This window comes from Octopus bimaculoides, chromosome 27 (assembly GCF_046866305.1).
Source record: "Octopus bimaculoides isolate indiv1 chromosome 27, ASM4686630v1, whole genome shotgun sequence".
Lineage (NCBI taxonomy): Eukaryota > Metazoa > Mollusca > Cephalopoda > Octopoda > Octopodidae > Octopus > Octopus bimaculoides.
Genome location: NC_142954.1, coordinates 6,765,433 through 6,781,386, shown reverse-complemented (window position 1 = coordinate 6,781,386; position 15,954 = coordinate 6,765,433). Strand labels below are relative to the sequence as shown.

The 15,954-nt window shown below is 39.1% G+C and overlaps 1 protein-coding gene across 4 annotated transcripts; it reads left to right on the top strand.

Moving 5' to 3' along the window:
- Positions 1 to 232: 232 nt before the first annotated feature.
- Positions 233 to 15,802, top strand: LOC106882046 (uncharacterized). 4 transcript variants are annotated; one of them, XM_089343295.1, is made up of 9 exons: positions 233 to 321; positions 5,907 to 5,980; positions 7,232 to 7,397; positions 9,330 to 9,902; positions 10,870 to 11,010; positions 12,244 to 12,356; positions 13,231 to 13,387; positions 14,225 to 14,447; positions 15,639 to 15,802. In XM_089343295.1, exons 2-8 carry the CDS (start codon positions 5,909 to 5,911, stop codon positions 14,287 to 14,289), a joined length of 1,287 nt encoding a protein of 428 aa, XP_089199421.1. In that variant the 5' UTR covers positions 233 to 321; positions 5,907 to 5,908; the 3' UTR covers positions 14,290 to 14,447; positions 15,639 to 15,802. The 4 variants fall into 4 exon arrangements, with proteins under 4 accessions (XP_089199421.1, XP_089199423.1, XP_089199424.1 ...); XM_089343297.1 differs by lacking the exon at positions 233 to 321 and adding an exon at positions 348 to 468; XM_089343298.1 differs by lacking the exon at positions 233 to 321 and adding an exon at positions 533 to 706.
- Positions 15,803 to 15,954: the final 152 nt, after the last annotated feature.

The window sequence follows — 15,954 nt, the reverse complement described above, 5'->3', positions numbered from 1 at the left end:
CCGTTTAGAAAACGGAGAATCTTCCGGAGGCATGAATAATGCTTATTTAGCGTAATGTTCTGGTGAAATTGCGAGCTTTTTCAGACGATGGTCTTTTGTCTTGAGATGACGTTGTCGAATTAAGATTAAAGAAATCTGCATTTGTCTTTCTTTTATCTTGTGTTGCATCCAATGCCATCAAACCACGTGGAGACCGACAAAATTCTTATTCTACAGATTTAAATTCATAGAATACTTTATGTCGGCGTTTAGCCTTTCTAAGAACGTTTTACTAAGTATACCAAAGTCATTTTTGGCAGGATTAATGAGTCCTACATTTGGGTGAGATTTTAATATTTTCTTTTCTCCTTTTTTTCTTTCTTTTTGTTTTCCTCTGTGGTTTTGGGGTGTGAAGCTCTAGAAAGGTGTGCGATTTCATTGCGTATGTTGCACCTGGTGTTTTGTAATGCTGCAGTGCAAAACGTTCTTGTAAGTGTCTCTGATTAATCTCGTTTAAGCTCCTTGTTTTGTCTGCAAAATATGAATGATTTTAGGATATTTTTGGTGATGGTGAGGAATTTGTGCTATTTTTGTAATCTGAAATTAGTTTCAGAAAACGTTATTTCTGCAGCTAAATTCTAAATTCTTCAGTAAGTTCTTTGTTTCGGGATTTGAATCTGGGCTCCTTTACTTCTTCTGTGGTTCCGTTATATCTGTTCTGGTGAAGGTACGTCCTCTATTACCTACATTTTATTTCAATTTTCGTTTATATATATATATATATATATATATATGTGTGTGTGTGTGTGTGTGTGTGTGTGTGTGTGTGTGTGTGTGTGTGTGTGTGTATGTATATATTCAGTACCAGTTTTTCCTTTTGTGTTATTGCAGTGTTACTCACCGAGTAGATCATGTCTATTTTAATAATAGTTATTATTATTATTATTATTATTATCTGCTTTCTGGTTTCCTACGTACAAAGCTGATTGCCCCACTCCATTGATTTACTTTTGTTATTGAATACTTTCATTCATTATATGCTCTCGTCTTAATACCATACAATTTAACAGAAAACACAGTACCTACTCGTATATTAACAAGAGCGATCGTGAGTAAAAACAAAATCCAATCTGAACCAACCAACGAAAGAAACGTATTTCGTGGTCGCCTGACCTACAAGAGATGCAATGATATAGCGTAGGGTGGTAACAGACAGCACAGGGCGGCCCCTTTTATATACGTATCTTTGCTGTAGTTGAGAGAGTATGGCATATTTAAGGAAGGCTATGGCCAATTCGGTTACTGCACAAACACTACGTTTTACACTACTGAAAAAAAAATGCAGATAGATCTCTCTTAAATAATGACCTACTCCTGGCGTAGCTATGGGGTAAGAAGTTTGCCTCCCAACCACTTGGTTCCAGGATCAGTCCCGCTGCGCGATACCTTGGGCAAGTATTTTTTTTCCTTCTTCTTCTTCTATTGCCCCGGCCGACCAGTCTTGTGAATGGATTTGGTAGACAGAAACTGAAAGAAACCTGCCGTGCGTTTATTTCTTTGTTTGTCCCCCACCATCGCTTGACAACAAGTGTAAGTTTCTTTATACCCCAACCCGTGCCTTAGTGGTTCGACAATAAGATATCGATAGAGTTAGTACTATGCAATAAAATAATAAGATTGGTGTGGAGGGGGTCGATTTGTTCAACTAAAGCCTTCAGGCTGGTGCCCCACCATGGTCGCAGTCCAATGACTGAAACAAGTAAAAAAAATAATAAAATAAACAATACCTTATTTAAAAGAATAAAGTGTAGTTCAAGACATATTATGCATGTAACTAGCAGGATGGTCATGGAAGGATTACTGTTGACTATAGGTCAGTAAATTCTTCCATTACGTCCATCTCACTTTGAAGCTGACATTTCATGTTTTTTGCATGAATTTTAGATAGGTTTTAAAAAACTTATCTGGAAATATTTTATTAACAAGTTAAGTATGTGTCACCTATCTCATTTTGAAGGAGTAATTTCATGTTTTCCCTTTGGTTTTTGCATGTGTTTTGGATAAATCTGACCATCAAAAACCATCAGAAATCACTTTTTTTTTCTTCGAGGGGGGCGACAGCCGGACCTGGCCACAGCGCCAGATGCGAAGGAGAGTGGCGGCAACGGCAAGCCCGGGCCACGTGCGGAGCTACCGACGACGGCTTCGGCGCCGCCTCGCTACCGGAAAAGCACTAATCGACGCGCTAGATAGACAGACAGACAGATGATGTTGAAATCATATGAGGGGGAAACAAAAACGAGGGAACAGGGGAAGAGATAGACAGAAAAGAAACATATAGTGTTGAAGGGACTTAATGAGAGAAAACAAGAGAAACCACACCTATCACCAAGGCCAGCAGTACCACCACCATAGCCACCACTACTCCAACCACCATAGCCACCACTACTCCAACCACCATAGCCACCACTACTCCAACCACCATAGCCACCACTACTCCAACCACCATAGCCAGCAGCTGCACCACGATTAACCGCTACAACATGCTTCAAAGAAAGCAGCCGGTGCCTGCAACCAAATTGCCCTCAAATTCCACCCTGCACTCTTATTAAACACAGTCTTGGATATGTTTATCCCTGTGACAAGATGTCTTAGATGTCATTCAGGAATGGTAACATGTCTTTGGGTTAGACCACAGAAGCTTTGATAATTACAGTGATGGCGGAGGTGGTGGTGATGGTGTAAGGTAATGGTGGTGATGAGGTAAGTAATGGTTGTGTTGGTGGTGGTGCTGGTAGTGGTGATTGTAGTGTTGATGTGGTGGTGGTTGTAGCAGTAATAGAGGTTTTGTGATGGTGATTGATGTGGTAGTTGTGGTGGTGGTGGTGGTGGTGAAGGCTGAGGTATCAGTGGTAGTTGTAATAGTGGTGGCGGTGAAGACTGAGGTGTTAGTGGTAGTGGTGAATGCAGTTGTTGCAACAACTGGTGATTGATGGTGTCAGTGGATGTTGTAGTACTGGTGGTAGTTGTTGGAGCAGTAATAGTGATGGCAGTAGTAGTAGTAGTAGATGCGGTTGTGGTGTAATGTTGACTGGTTGGTTTTTGTCTTTTCATAGATGTGGTGGTCATGGTCATGATATGGTGATGACTAAAACAGGTGATGTGGTTGTAGTAGTGGAAGTGGTGATGGTTTTAGCAATACTGGAGGGGGGGAGATGATGCTGCTGCTGATGGTAACGGTGGCAATAGAAGTGGTGGTGGTGGTGGCAGAAGTAGTAATAGTAGTTTTGACGGTAGTGGTTGTAGTAGTTGTGATTGTGGTGGTGGTGGTGGTGGTGGTGATCGTCGTCGTCGTCATTGTCGTGGTGGTGGTGGTGGTGGTGGTGGTGGTGGTGATAATGGTAGCAATACTAGTGATAGTGGTTGTAGTGGTGATTGGTGGTGGTGTTGATGTTGTAGCTAATAGTAAGTGGTGGAGGAATGACTATGATGATGGTGGTGGTGGTGTCGGCGGCGGCGGCGGCAGTGGTGGTGGCTATGACCAAAGACAGGTGCTATGAAGATATAAAAAGATGCAAACAGGGACATGACTGGTGACATTTTAAAATGAAGAGTAAGACCCCTACCACACAAGGACCAGCTCTGTCGTTAGGTAAGTTATTGTTGCTTTGCTCTAGCTCAGCCCTGATCCAACAAACATATGGACAAATGTACTCCACCAATGACCTTCTCATATTTTTCACCTCGTTTCCTCACGAAAGACAGAGGATGCGATTTGAGGGAGAATTGGCTGCTATTTTGGGGTTCCTACCTTGGCTCGTTCTTACAAAGCAGAAGCTGTGATTTGAGGGAGAATTGGCTGCTATTTTGGGGTTCCTACCTTGGCTCGTTCTTACAAAGCAGAAGCTGTGATTTGAGGGAGAATTGGCTGCTATTTTGGGGTTCCTACCTTGGTTCGTTCTTACAAAGCAGAAGCTGTGATTTGAGGGAGAATTGGCTGCTATTTTGGGGTTCCTACCTTGGTTCGTTCTTACAAAGCAGAAGCTGTGATTTGAGGGAGAATTGGCTGCTATTTTGGGGTTCCTACCTTGGCTCGTTCTTACAAAGCAGAAGCTGTGATTTGAGGGAGAATTGGCTGCTATTTTGGGGTTCCTACCTTGGTTCGTTCTTACAAAGCAGAAGCTGTGATTTGAGGGAGAATTGGCTGCTATTTTGGGGTCCCTACCTTGGCTCGTTCTTACAAAGCAGAAGCTGTGATTTGAGGGAGAATTGGCTGCTATTTTGGGGTTCCTACCTTGGCTCGTTCTTACAAAGCAGAAGCTGTGATTTGAGGGAGAATTGGCTGCTATTTTGGGGTTCCTACCTTGGCTCGTTCTTACAAAGCAGAAGCTGTGATTTGAGGGAGAATTGGCTGCTATTTTGGGGTTCCTACCTTGGCTCGTTCTTACAAAGCAGAAGCTGTGATTTGAGGGAGAATTGGCTGCTATTTTGGGGTTCCTACCTTGGCTCGTTCTTACAAAGCAGAAGCTGTGATTTGAGGGAGAATTGGCTGCTATTTTGGGGTTCCTACCTTGGCTCGTTCTTACAAAGCAGAAGCTGTGATTTGAGGGAGAATTGGCTGCTATTATGGGGTTCCTGCCAGGGTTCATTCTTAGGCAAGATGTTACTTTTTAACCTCAGGCAATCCCTTCTCAGATAGACCTATAACCAAAGGAATTCCAACCATGGCTATCCTGTCTTGAATTTATGTGCAAGAAACCCAAGATATTATATATCATGGGTGTCCTCTTTGAAGATAATAATGTGTCATTTGAAGGAGATTTGGTTGCTGTTTCTAGCAGGTTGAAGTGAACAAGTACAGGTTCCTTTATTGGGATATTGTTAGATAAGTTATATATGTGAGTATGTAGGCGATATATCTGTCAGTTCCTCTATGTATGTGTATATACACACTCTATATGTTTTACAAATATCTAACTATATATATATATATATATAAACACACACATATATGTGTGTAAATATATATATATACATAATTAAGGGATCAGCAAACAATTGCTTCACCCTAAACCTTTACCCTTCTAATTGTAATAATTATATATATATATATATATATATATATATATATATATATATATATATATATATATATATATATATATATATATATATATATATGTATGTATGTATGTATGTATGTGTGTATATATACATACATTTGTATATATAGATATATATATATATATTTACTGATTTCTTCCATTTAAAAAAAAAATTTTTCTTCTGGTGAACTGTCTTAGTTCCAGATCACTTGGTGCTATCATGCCTGACTCAAAACTCACACCATCTTCCCCCATATGCAGTTGTGCTTCCACATATAAGGAAGGTTTCTATGGTCATAGCTTCTTTCTCCTGAACTGCCAGACTTTGGAACTCTCTTCCATCTCATTGCATTCTCCTTTCTTACAACCTAAATTCATTCAAGTCTAAACTAAATTCATTCCTTTCTTCTTAATTTCTTCTTCTTCATAGTCCCTTGCACTAAGTGGCTTCTCACTTTGTTAAGGACTACCTAATAAATAAATAAAAATATTTAATATACAGAGTGAAGTATATTTGCCACTTAAATGTGGCTGACCCCTAAGGGTGGATGTTACTGTTGCTTTTAGCCCCAGGAGAACATCTCCTCCAGCTGGCTATTGACACACATCAATAGCCAGCTGGAGGAGATGTTCTCCTGGGGCTAAAAGCAACAGTAACATCCACCCTTAGGGGTCAGCCACATTTAAGTGGCAAATATACTTCACCTTGTCGTGCAGTTACTGCTAATACCTCGTTCAGAGATTTAACATTACTTAATATACAGATTATCCTAGTAATACCAGCACCAACCTTTTCTTTATTTCTCTTTTTTATATCCCCAGACATGGCACTGAGATCGATATTGGTGACTCTATTTTTTGCCTACACCTTCTTTGATTATACAGAATCAACTTCGGTAAATATATTGGGGGTTTTTTTGTTGTTTGTTTATTAATGTTTATTTATTGTAGTATTTTGTTATACCTCTTAAGATCTGATTTCAAATCCTACCAGAGTAAACAATGCTTTTCATCCATCTAGGAATCAATGAAAACTAAAGTAACACTCAGACACTGGACTCAGTGGTATTGACTAACCTTCTTTCCCTCAAAACTACAGGCCTTGTGCCTAAAATTGTTAGCAAACTTTACATTATGAGTTCAGTTCTCCTGAGGTCAACTTTACCTTTCATTCTTGCAGCAGCCAATGAAATAAGTACCAGTTGAGCACTAGGGTTGATGTAATCAAAGTACCCTCATCACCCAAAAATTCTGGTCTATTGCCTATAGCAGAAAAGATTATTATTATTATTATTATCATTACTACTACTACTGCTGAGTGAGAGAGCAGCACATGCCATCAAAGTGACACTAGGATACAATTATACGAAGCCCAGTATACCCATCATGACTACCCATCTGATAAGGGTACAGCAGGTACATGCATCACAACCATATGTGAGCGACATGGTGATCTCATATCAAGATAAACAGAGCATGACCTCGCAGATGGGGCCCAGTTAGAATTTTCTTCAGGCCGAATAGCCCATCCCACTCAAAAGATCCCCGAATAAGGTTTGTTTAAGGATGATGAACGAAACGCCTATGTTTCCAGAGGTGAATTATTCAAACCCTGAAGATTTCCTCTCAGCACATGGCTATGATATTCCCTAACTACTCCTGCTCATGATCAGAGATGCACATATTGTCAGCCACTAAGGGACATGCTCAACTGGTTAAGCAAATCTGTGATATTGAGCAGAATATTTGCAGTAGGCCATCTTTTATACCAAGACAAAACAATGTACATGATAACACTTCCAATCAGTTAAAATCAGAAGTCACGAGAGCCACTGCCTGGTACTGCACCCGGGCATTTATTATCATTATTGTTATTATTATTATTATTATTATTATTGTCATTTATTATTATTATTATTATTATTATTATTGTTGTTGTTGTTATACCAAGGTTGATTTTGCCTTCCATCCTTCTAGGATTGAATAAATAAGTATCAGTAAAGTATTGGGGGACCAATGTGGTCGACTTCCCCCTCCCCTCAAAAACTGCTGGCCCAGTGCCAAAATTTGAAAGCCATTATCATTATTATTATTATTATTATTATTATTATTAATGTATTTGTTATTGCTGTTGTTGTTGCACACAGGCAAAATCTGGTGTTACCTGCCAATTCAAGGTCTTCCCCAACAACCCGAATCTCTATTACGAGATAGTATATAGTGGTGGCTACTTGGTGAGACAGTGTCACTATGGCAGTAAGTTTAGCGTGTCCAGATGTTCCTGCTCCAATAAAACTGACACGAAACCAAAGGGTAAGTCACATACCTGAGGAATTCTTACCTTAAACCATTTAGCATTCAGATTACTCTGTTGAATGTGATACTTGTATATTCACATTGTTTTAACCCTTTCATTTCTGTATTTATTTTGAGATGCTCTGTGTTTCTTCTAATTATTTTAAATATAACAAAGAATTTAGTAAAATAACTTAGTTATCATTCAGCTAGTGTTAGGAGCCTAAATTTTGACTAAGGTTTGGTGGAAGATTATAATTCAAAACTTATGAAAACAAGACATTTGTACTACAGAGCTAGAGCCGGTTTCAGCCGGGTTGGTATCAAAAGGGTTAAATTAATCAGGCATTATCTCATAGCTCTGAGCTTTCAATATTATGGTTTTCCTCTCTCTCTCTTTCTCTTTTACTCTTTTACTTGTTTCAGTCATTTGACTGTGGCCATTCTGGAGCACCGCCTTTAGTCGAGAAAATCGACCCCAGAACTTATTCTTTGTAAGCCTAGTACTTATTCTATCGGTCTCTTTTTGCCGAACAGCTAAGTTACGGGGACATAAACACATCAGCATCGGTTGTCAAGCGATGGGGGGGGGGGGGGGGGACAAACACAGACACACATACATATATATATATATATATACGTATATATGACGGGCTTCTCTCAGTTTCCGGTTACCAAATCCACTCACAAGGCTTTAGTCGGCCCGAGGCTATAGTCGAAGACACTTGCTCAAGGTGCCACACAGTGGGACTGAACCCAGAACCATGTGGTTGGTAAGCAAGCTACTTACCACACAGCCATTTGAAGGATTTTGTTGGGTAGGTGTGAGAGGCCAAATCTGGCAGAGTATATTGGCCAGGTTACGGCTGTTTTAACCTTTTAGCATTCAGCTTATTCTGTCAAATATAATGCTTATTTACTCATACTGGTTTCAATTAATCATGCCTTATCTCTAAGCTTTGAGATTTCAACGATGTGATTGTATATTTTTGGAATGATATTGTAGGGTAGGTATGAAAGATTAGATCTGGCCACTTTGAACATAAAACAGGTAGAATATCTGGGTCAGACATGGCTTTTTTGAATGCTAAAGGGTTTAAATTTAATCACTTTAATACAGAAAGCCTATATCAAAGAACCACAGGCATGACAAGTCTTTTCAAAGGTGCTAACCCATTTGGTATCATATTTTTCTCAAAATATTTTGCTTTTGTTTAAACTAATTTTGAAAATAATGAAAAGATTAGTAAAATAATTTTGTTGTTGTTAATGTTTGGACAATAATTAAACATAAAATTCTGATGGAAGATTTTAATTTGGATCACTTTAAAACAGCTTCTTTGACAGAACTAGAAATGATCTTGAGTGGATAGGTATCAAAAGGGTTAAAAATTACCCCATGATTATAAGATACCTCCCATAAATGTAATAGCAATAATATTTGTACAACTTAACATGGCTGTCTTGTGAGAACACTGAATGCTGTGTTGTCATCTCTAATAGAGGCACTGAAGCGAAGTGTTTGGTGTTCTCACTAGGCATCCATATTAAGTTAGATATGAAGATTACTTTTTAGTACTAATACTGTTCTGTCTTAAATAATTAATATTTTTTGTAAAGAATAAAAAGTTTAGGAAGGTATAACAATGCTATATAGAACAAAAAATGGACTGTATACCTGTTGTAACTTGGTAAACTGTAGTCCGATGATATTTCGGAATTAGATCTCAAGAAGGAATTCTAATTCCGAAATATCATCGGACTACAGTTTACCAAGTTACAACAGGTATACAGTCCATTTTTTGTTCTATATTGCATTGTTATACCTTCCTAAACTTTTTATTCTTTACAAACAATACACAATGCTTCAAGCGAACTACAATACTCTCCTATAATTAATATTTGTACCTTTGTTTAGAAACTAATCAAAAACAGTTCTTGTTTTAACAGATAGTTCATCCAAGAAAAATGGCAAGATGAAAGACACCCGAAAGACAAGTAAATCAGGTTTGGGTTCAAATAAAGCTACACAACACCTACTAAAGGCTAAGATCATGATAAAGAAATTGTCAAGTCTCCACCCAGTCACGAGTACACCTGCAAGTACAACAACAAGTACAACAACAAGTACAACAACTAGACGTGGAGGAAAGTCAAAGAAATTTGCATCCAAGTTGGCCCAGATGCAATCAATTATCCTTACATTAGGCAAGAACACCAGCAAAAATGCAGCAACTAACAGCAGCAGCAGCAAACATGCACGTGGTAGCCATGCAACAAATGTAGACAAGACAAAGAGTGATCAAGTTAGTCAGACGGCCGAGTTAGCTGCAGAAGTACTTCAGTCAAATACAAAGTCTGGGTTGGTGGTGCTAGATGCAGACACGAGTTCGAGTAGTAAAGATCGCAGTGCAGAAGCATCATCTGCATCGAATGAATCCGATACAAGCCTGTCGGCATCTGAGGAAGAGGAGCCTGCAGGCAAGGAGGTAACCACTAAGACTCCAATTTCAATAAATAAAAGTAAGTTACTAATACACACACACACACACATCATCATCATCATCATCATCATCATCATCATCATAATCATCATTATTATCATATCCACTTTTCCATGCTTGAATGTTGGACTGAATTTATTGAGGCAGATTTTCTATGGTCAGATGCCATTCCTGTTGCTAAAACTCACATGTTTCCAAGCGTGTTAATATTTCCTTGTGACCAAACAACATTTCTTGCAGAATATTGGAAATGAACGACACTGCTTGTATGATGGTGACACTCATTTACAACTATCATGTGATAGTAATACAAGGAGACACAAGCATACGTACCATCACACACACACATATATACATATATATATATATATATATATATATAGGCGTAGGAGTGGCTTTGTGGTAAGTAGCTTGCTTACCAACCACATGGTTCTGGGTTCAGTCCCACTGAGTGGCATCTTGGACAAGTGTCTTCTACTATAGCCTCGGGCCGACCAAAGCCTTGTGAGTGGATTTGGTAGACGGAAACTGAAAGAAGCCTGTCGTATATATGTATATATATATATATATATATATATATATATATATATATATATATATATATATGTGTGTGTTTGTATCTGTGTTTGTCCTCCCACCATCGCTTGACAACCGATGCTGGTGTGTTTACGTCCCCGTAACTTAGCGGTTTGGTAAAAAGAGACCAATAAAATAAGTACTAGGCTTACAAAGAATAAGTCCTGCCGTCAATTTTCTCGACTAAAGGCGGTGCTCCAGCATGGCCGCAGTCAAAAGACTGAAACAAGTAAGAAGAGTAAAGAGTAGTCTACTAACATCACCAATACCACTAAAGCCTCATCCTCAGCCTCTCGTCACTACCACCCCACCGGTACCACTGCCTCCATCACCACCACCAACACTACCACTAACATAGATTTAATATTAGCTCATGCTCTCTTTCTCTCCTCTGTTTATGTGTTGACCAGCGTGTGCCCTAAATGCCTATGCTGAGGACCCCACCAAATACTACGAGCTGGTTCCCGGACATGGTTATTACATTAGGGATTGTGCTGAGGGATCAGCTTTCAGCCCGGTAGCCTGTGGATGTACTATACATGCCAAGAGAGGTAAATGACCACATCGTGGCTTCAGTTTGTTTATTAGTATGCTTCTGTGTGCATGTGTGTGTGTGTGTGTGTGTGTGTGTGCATGTACATGTGTGTGCACATGTGCGTGAGTGCACTTTTGTGTGCGTTTCAAACAAAGAAATGTACACATGCATACATATACACACTCACACAGACATGCTTGTATCTGTGATTATTTCATTTAAACATTTACATAAACAAACATAAGCATGTATAAAAGTGCGTTTGTGTGTGTGTGTGTGTGTATGCATACATATATACATACATCCAATACATGTATTAAAATATATATATATATACATACTATAGTTAGATGCATATGTAGCATATATGTATGTATGTATATGCAAAGCAATTACACCAGAAAAAACACAAAGGTGATGTAATGAACTTCATTAGCTTATAGCTGTTTCTGCCATAAGATGTGGTGGACTCTTAGTTGAGTTCCTGGGTAACATCCTATAGCTTCATCAGCTTTCTCCTTTCTAGAACCTTAATTTCTCAAGATTGGTATTTAGGCAGTGTGTTACATATCCCAGTGCCCCAATAATTACAGGTATAAACCTGAATTTGTAATCTGGATAGAGTAACTGAAAATTTCTCAATAGTTCAGCGTATTTTCTTTTTTGCTGGTCTTTGTTTGTATGTATGTATGTATGTATTTGTGGAGGCACAATGGCCCAGTGGTTAGGGCAGCGGACTCGCGGTCATTGGATCGCGGTTTCGATTCCCACACCGGGCGTTGTGAGTGTTTATTGAGCGAAAACACCTAAAGCCCCACGAGGCTCCGGCAGGGGATGGTGGCGAACCCTGCTGTACTCTTTCACCACAACTTTCTCTCACTCTTTCTTCCTGCTTCTGTGGTACCTGTAATTCAAAGGGTCAGCCTTGTCACACTCTGTGTCACGCTGAATATCCCCTAGAACTACGTTAAGGGTACACGTGTCTGTGGAGTGCTCAGCCACTTGCACGTTAATTTCACGAGCAGGCTGTTCTGTTGATCGGATCAACTGGAACCCTCGACGTCCTAACCGACGGAGTGCCAACAACAACATGTATGCATGTATGTATGTATGCATGATATACGTACATACATTTTAGTTTGATTGAGTTAGTTTCTTGCAATTCTCAGTTTTATTTGTGGGGTTTTATAATTGTTTTTTTGTTTGTTTTCTTTTTAATTGGATATGTTTGTTTTTGTTGTTGGCTTAGAAAAAGAGGACAAACCTGAGAGCAAAGACATATGGAAGAAACCCATAAAGGAAGAACTAGCAACTATCTTGCAACCACCAACCATACTGTCTACGGAAACTGCTAAAAAATCGGTAAATATATATACAGGCCAGCTACTGTCAAACTGGCCAACCCATACCTGCATGGAAGACGGATGTTAACCCTTTAGTGTTCACATTATTCTGCCATAATGCTTTTTTATCCACATTATTTTGAACTAATCATGCATTATCTCATAGCTATGAGATTTTGATGAGGTAGCTGTTAAGTTTTAAAACGATATTGTAGGGTTGGTGTGAGAGACCAGATCTGGCCAGTTTGAACATAGATAGAATAGGCAGAATACTTTTAGCCGGATATGGCTGGTTTAAATGCTAAAGGGTCAAAGGCGTAGGAGTGGCTGTGTGGTAAGTAGCTTGCTTACCAACCACATGGTTCCGGGTTCAGTCCCACTGCGTGGCACCTTGGGCAAGTGTCTTCTACTATGGCCTCGGGCCGACCAAAGCCTTGCGAGTGGATTTGGTAGACGGAAACTGAAAGAAGCCTGTCGTATATATGTATATATATATATATATGTATGTCTGTGTTTGTCCCCACCAACATCGCTTGACAACCAATGGTGGTGTGTTTACGTCCCCGTAACTTAGCAGTTTGGCAAAAAGAGACCGATAGAATAAGTATTAGGCATCCAAAGAATAAGTCCTGGGGTCGATTTGCTCGACTAAAGGCGGTGCTCTAGCATGGCCACAGTCAAATGACTGAAACAAGTAAAAGAGTAAAGAGAGTAAATGATGCAGTTGTTGTTGTTGTTGTTGTTATTAAGGCAATGAGCTGGCAAAATGCTTAGCAATGTCTCATCAATCTCATATTCTGAGGTTGACTTTGCCGTTTCATACTTTCAGGGTCAATAAATTAAATACCAGTGAAACCAAGAAATTAATAGTTTCTTCTGTGTTTTTCTTGCAGTATGTCTATATACCAGTGTGTGAGCGGAGCTCTTGTGTGGATGATCCGACAAAATACTTCGAACATGTACTAGGTCATGGCTTCTATTTAAGATCATGTCCAAAGGGCACAGCTTTCAACCCCATTCACTGTCAATGTTCAATACACTATGGAAACCGTAAGGGATACAAATTTTTTTTTACTATTTTAATGTTATTTTTCAGGAGTGGCTGTGTAGTAAGTAGCTTGCTTACCAACCACATGGTTCTGGGTTCAGTCCCACTGCATGGCACCTTAGGCAAGTGTCTTCTACTATAGCCTCAGGCCGACCAAAGCCTTGTGAGTGGATTTGGTAGACAGAAACTGAAAGAAGCCCGTCGTATATATCATCATCATCATCATCATCGTCGTCGTCGTTTAACGTCCGCTTTCCATGCTAGCATGGGTTGGACGATTTGACTGAGGACTGGTGAAACCGGATGGCAACACCAGGCTTCAATCTGATTTGGCAGAGTTTCTACAGCTGGATGCCCTTCCTAATGCCAGCCACTTAGAGAGTGTAGTGGGTGCTTTTACATGTCATCCGCACGAAGGCCAGTCAGGCGGTACTGGCAACGGCCATGCTCAAAATGGTGTATTTTACGTGCCACCCGCACAAGAGCCAGTCCAGGGGCACTGGCAATGATCTCGCTCGAAAATCCTACGAAGGCCAGTGAGGCGGTACGGTACTGGCAACGGCCACGCTCAAAATGGTGTATTTTATGTGCCACCCGCACAAGAGCCAGTCCAGGGGCACTGGCAACGACCTCGTATATATGTATATATATGTGTGTGTGTGTGTGTGTGTGTGTGTGTGAATATGCTTGTGTGTCTGTGTTTGTCCCCACCAAATTCACTCACAAATTTACCCACACGTCATTGGTCAGCTTGAAGCTGCAACAGAAGACATTTACTAAATGATTTCATTTCTACTACATTTTCTCAGCACTGATTTACAATACTTCCATTTTTTCAGCTGACAGAGTGATTCTTAGATTCAGAAACAATATTGCAGAAGAGGAAAATACAGAAACGGTCTAGAAAATGATGAACTAGCTGAAGAAGAAGATGATAATGCAGAAGAAGAAGAAGAAGAAGAAGAAGAAGACGAAGAAGAGGAAGCAGAAGAAAAAGACGAAGAAGACAGTGAAAAAACCAAAATGCAATCACTGTTGTTAAATTTACTTTCAGCTGCAGAGGTACATATACATACATTCATATATATATATATACGTGTGTGTGCATGTATATGTATATAAATACATATATACCTGTGGATTGTTGGGCGATCTTTTTCCTCCGTCTTCCTTTTCTCTTGGTCTTTCCACTGTCTCCTGTTTCTGAAGAAGAGCGTCTGCTCGAAACGTTAAACAACCTTTCTTTCCTTCCCTGAGCGTCTTTTAATACTTTGCATGTATCACGTCCTTGTGTTGTTGTTTTTCCTTATGTTTTTGGATTAATTATATATATATATACAAATAAGAGGAATGACCAGCAAAAGTGGACTCCTATATGCTAGAAATAGATGCCGAATCATCTAACCACGAAGAATATGTTCTCAGTAAAATTTCAGCGAGACGACAAACCGTAAAAGGGCAAGACAAATGAAATTTTACTGAGAACATATTCTTCGTGGTTAGATGATTCGGCATCTATTTCTAGCATATAGGAGTCCACTTTTGCTGGTCATTCCTCTTATTTGTGTGTCATATAATTTTAATCTTCGAATTTTTTTTTAATATGCTGGACCACTGGTTTTAATTGATTAATATCAATTTCTACCCTTATTATTAGATTTTATATATATATATATATATATATATATATATATATATATATATAATATAATATATAATATTAGAGAAAAGAACCAATGAGTTTTTACCTGTAAATTAGGATTTTTATCCCCAATATTATTATTATATATATATAGATATATATATATTGTGCATCCAGGCAACCCTTTTCAGGGATAGCACTGCCTGCCCCATGTGGGGAAGGGCCTAGAAAATGTGGCTCAAAAAAGCTCGTCCTCACTTGCTCCCAGTGGGTCATCTCCAAACATGCGGTCAAAACAAAGCATCAATTCAGTATTCAGTCCCTCTTTCTCTTATTGTTACTCCTACTGCTACCATCAACACTACTACTTTTAATAAAACATCATCATCAGCAGAAGTGTCATTGAATAGTGAAAGAGAGGGTGAAAGCGTGACACACTGACACACAGAAATTAGCTTTCGCATTTAATATATTAGATGTGTGTGTGTGTATGTAGGTGTATGTATATGTGTGTATATATATATATATAATGTATGTGTGTGGCTTATAAATTCACATATTTTTAGAAGAAACAAGGAAAGGTTATATATTTCTTATTTGTTCTCTTCCAGAGAAAATATGGTAGTTTGTGCCACCTGCAATCTCTCCTAGGTGATACTACCAAATATTACAATCCGGTTGCTCGTGCTGGACATAAAGTGCAGCACTGTGCCAAAGGCTTGGTATTCAAGTATGAATACTGCAGATGCGTACGCAAAAAAGTTACAAGTAAGTGTACTGTCTTTTTGTTGCTGTTAGTAATTCTAGGGTGTTTTTTTTGTTTCTTTTAAATTTTCAAATCATTCAGGGTTGAAGCCATATTGCAGCATTGTCACTAGGGTTACCTGACTTTTTCCTCCACCCACTCCTCCAATTATATTGGGTCTG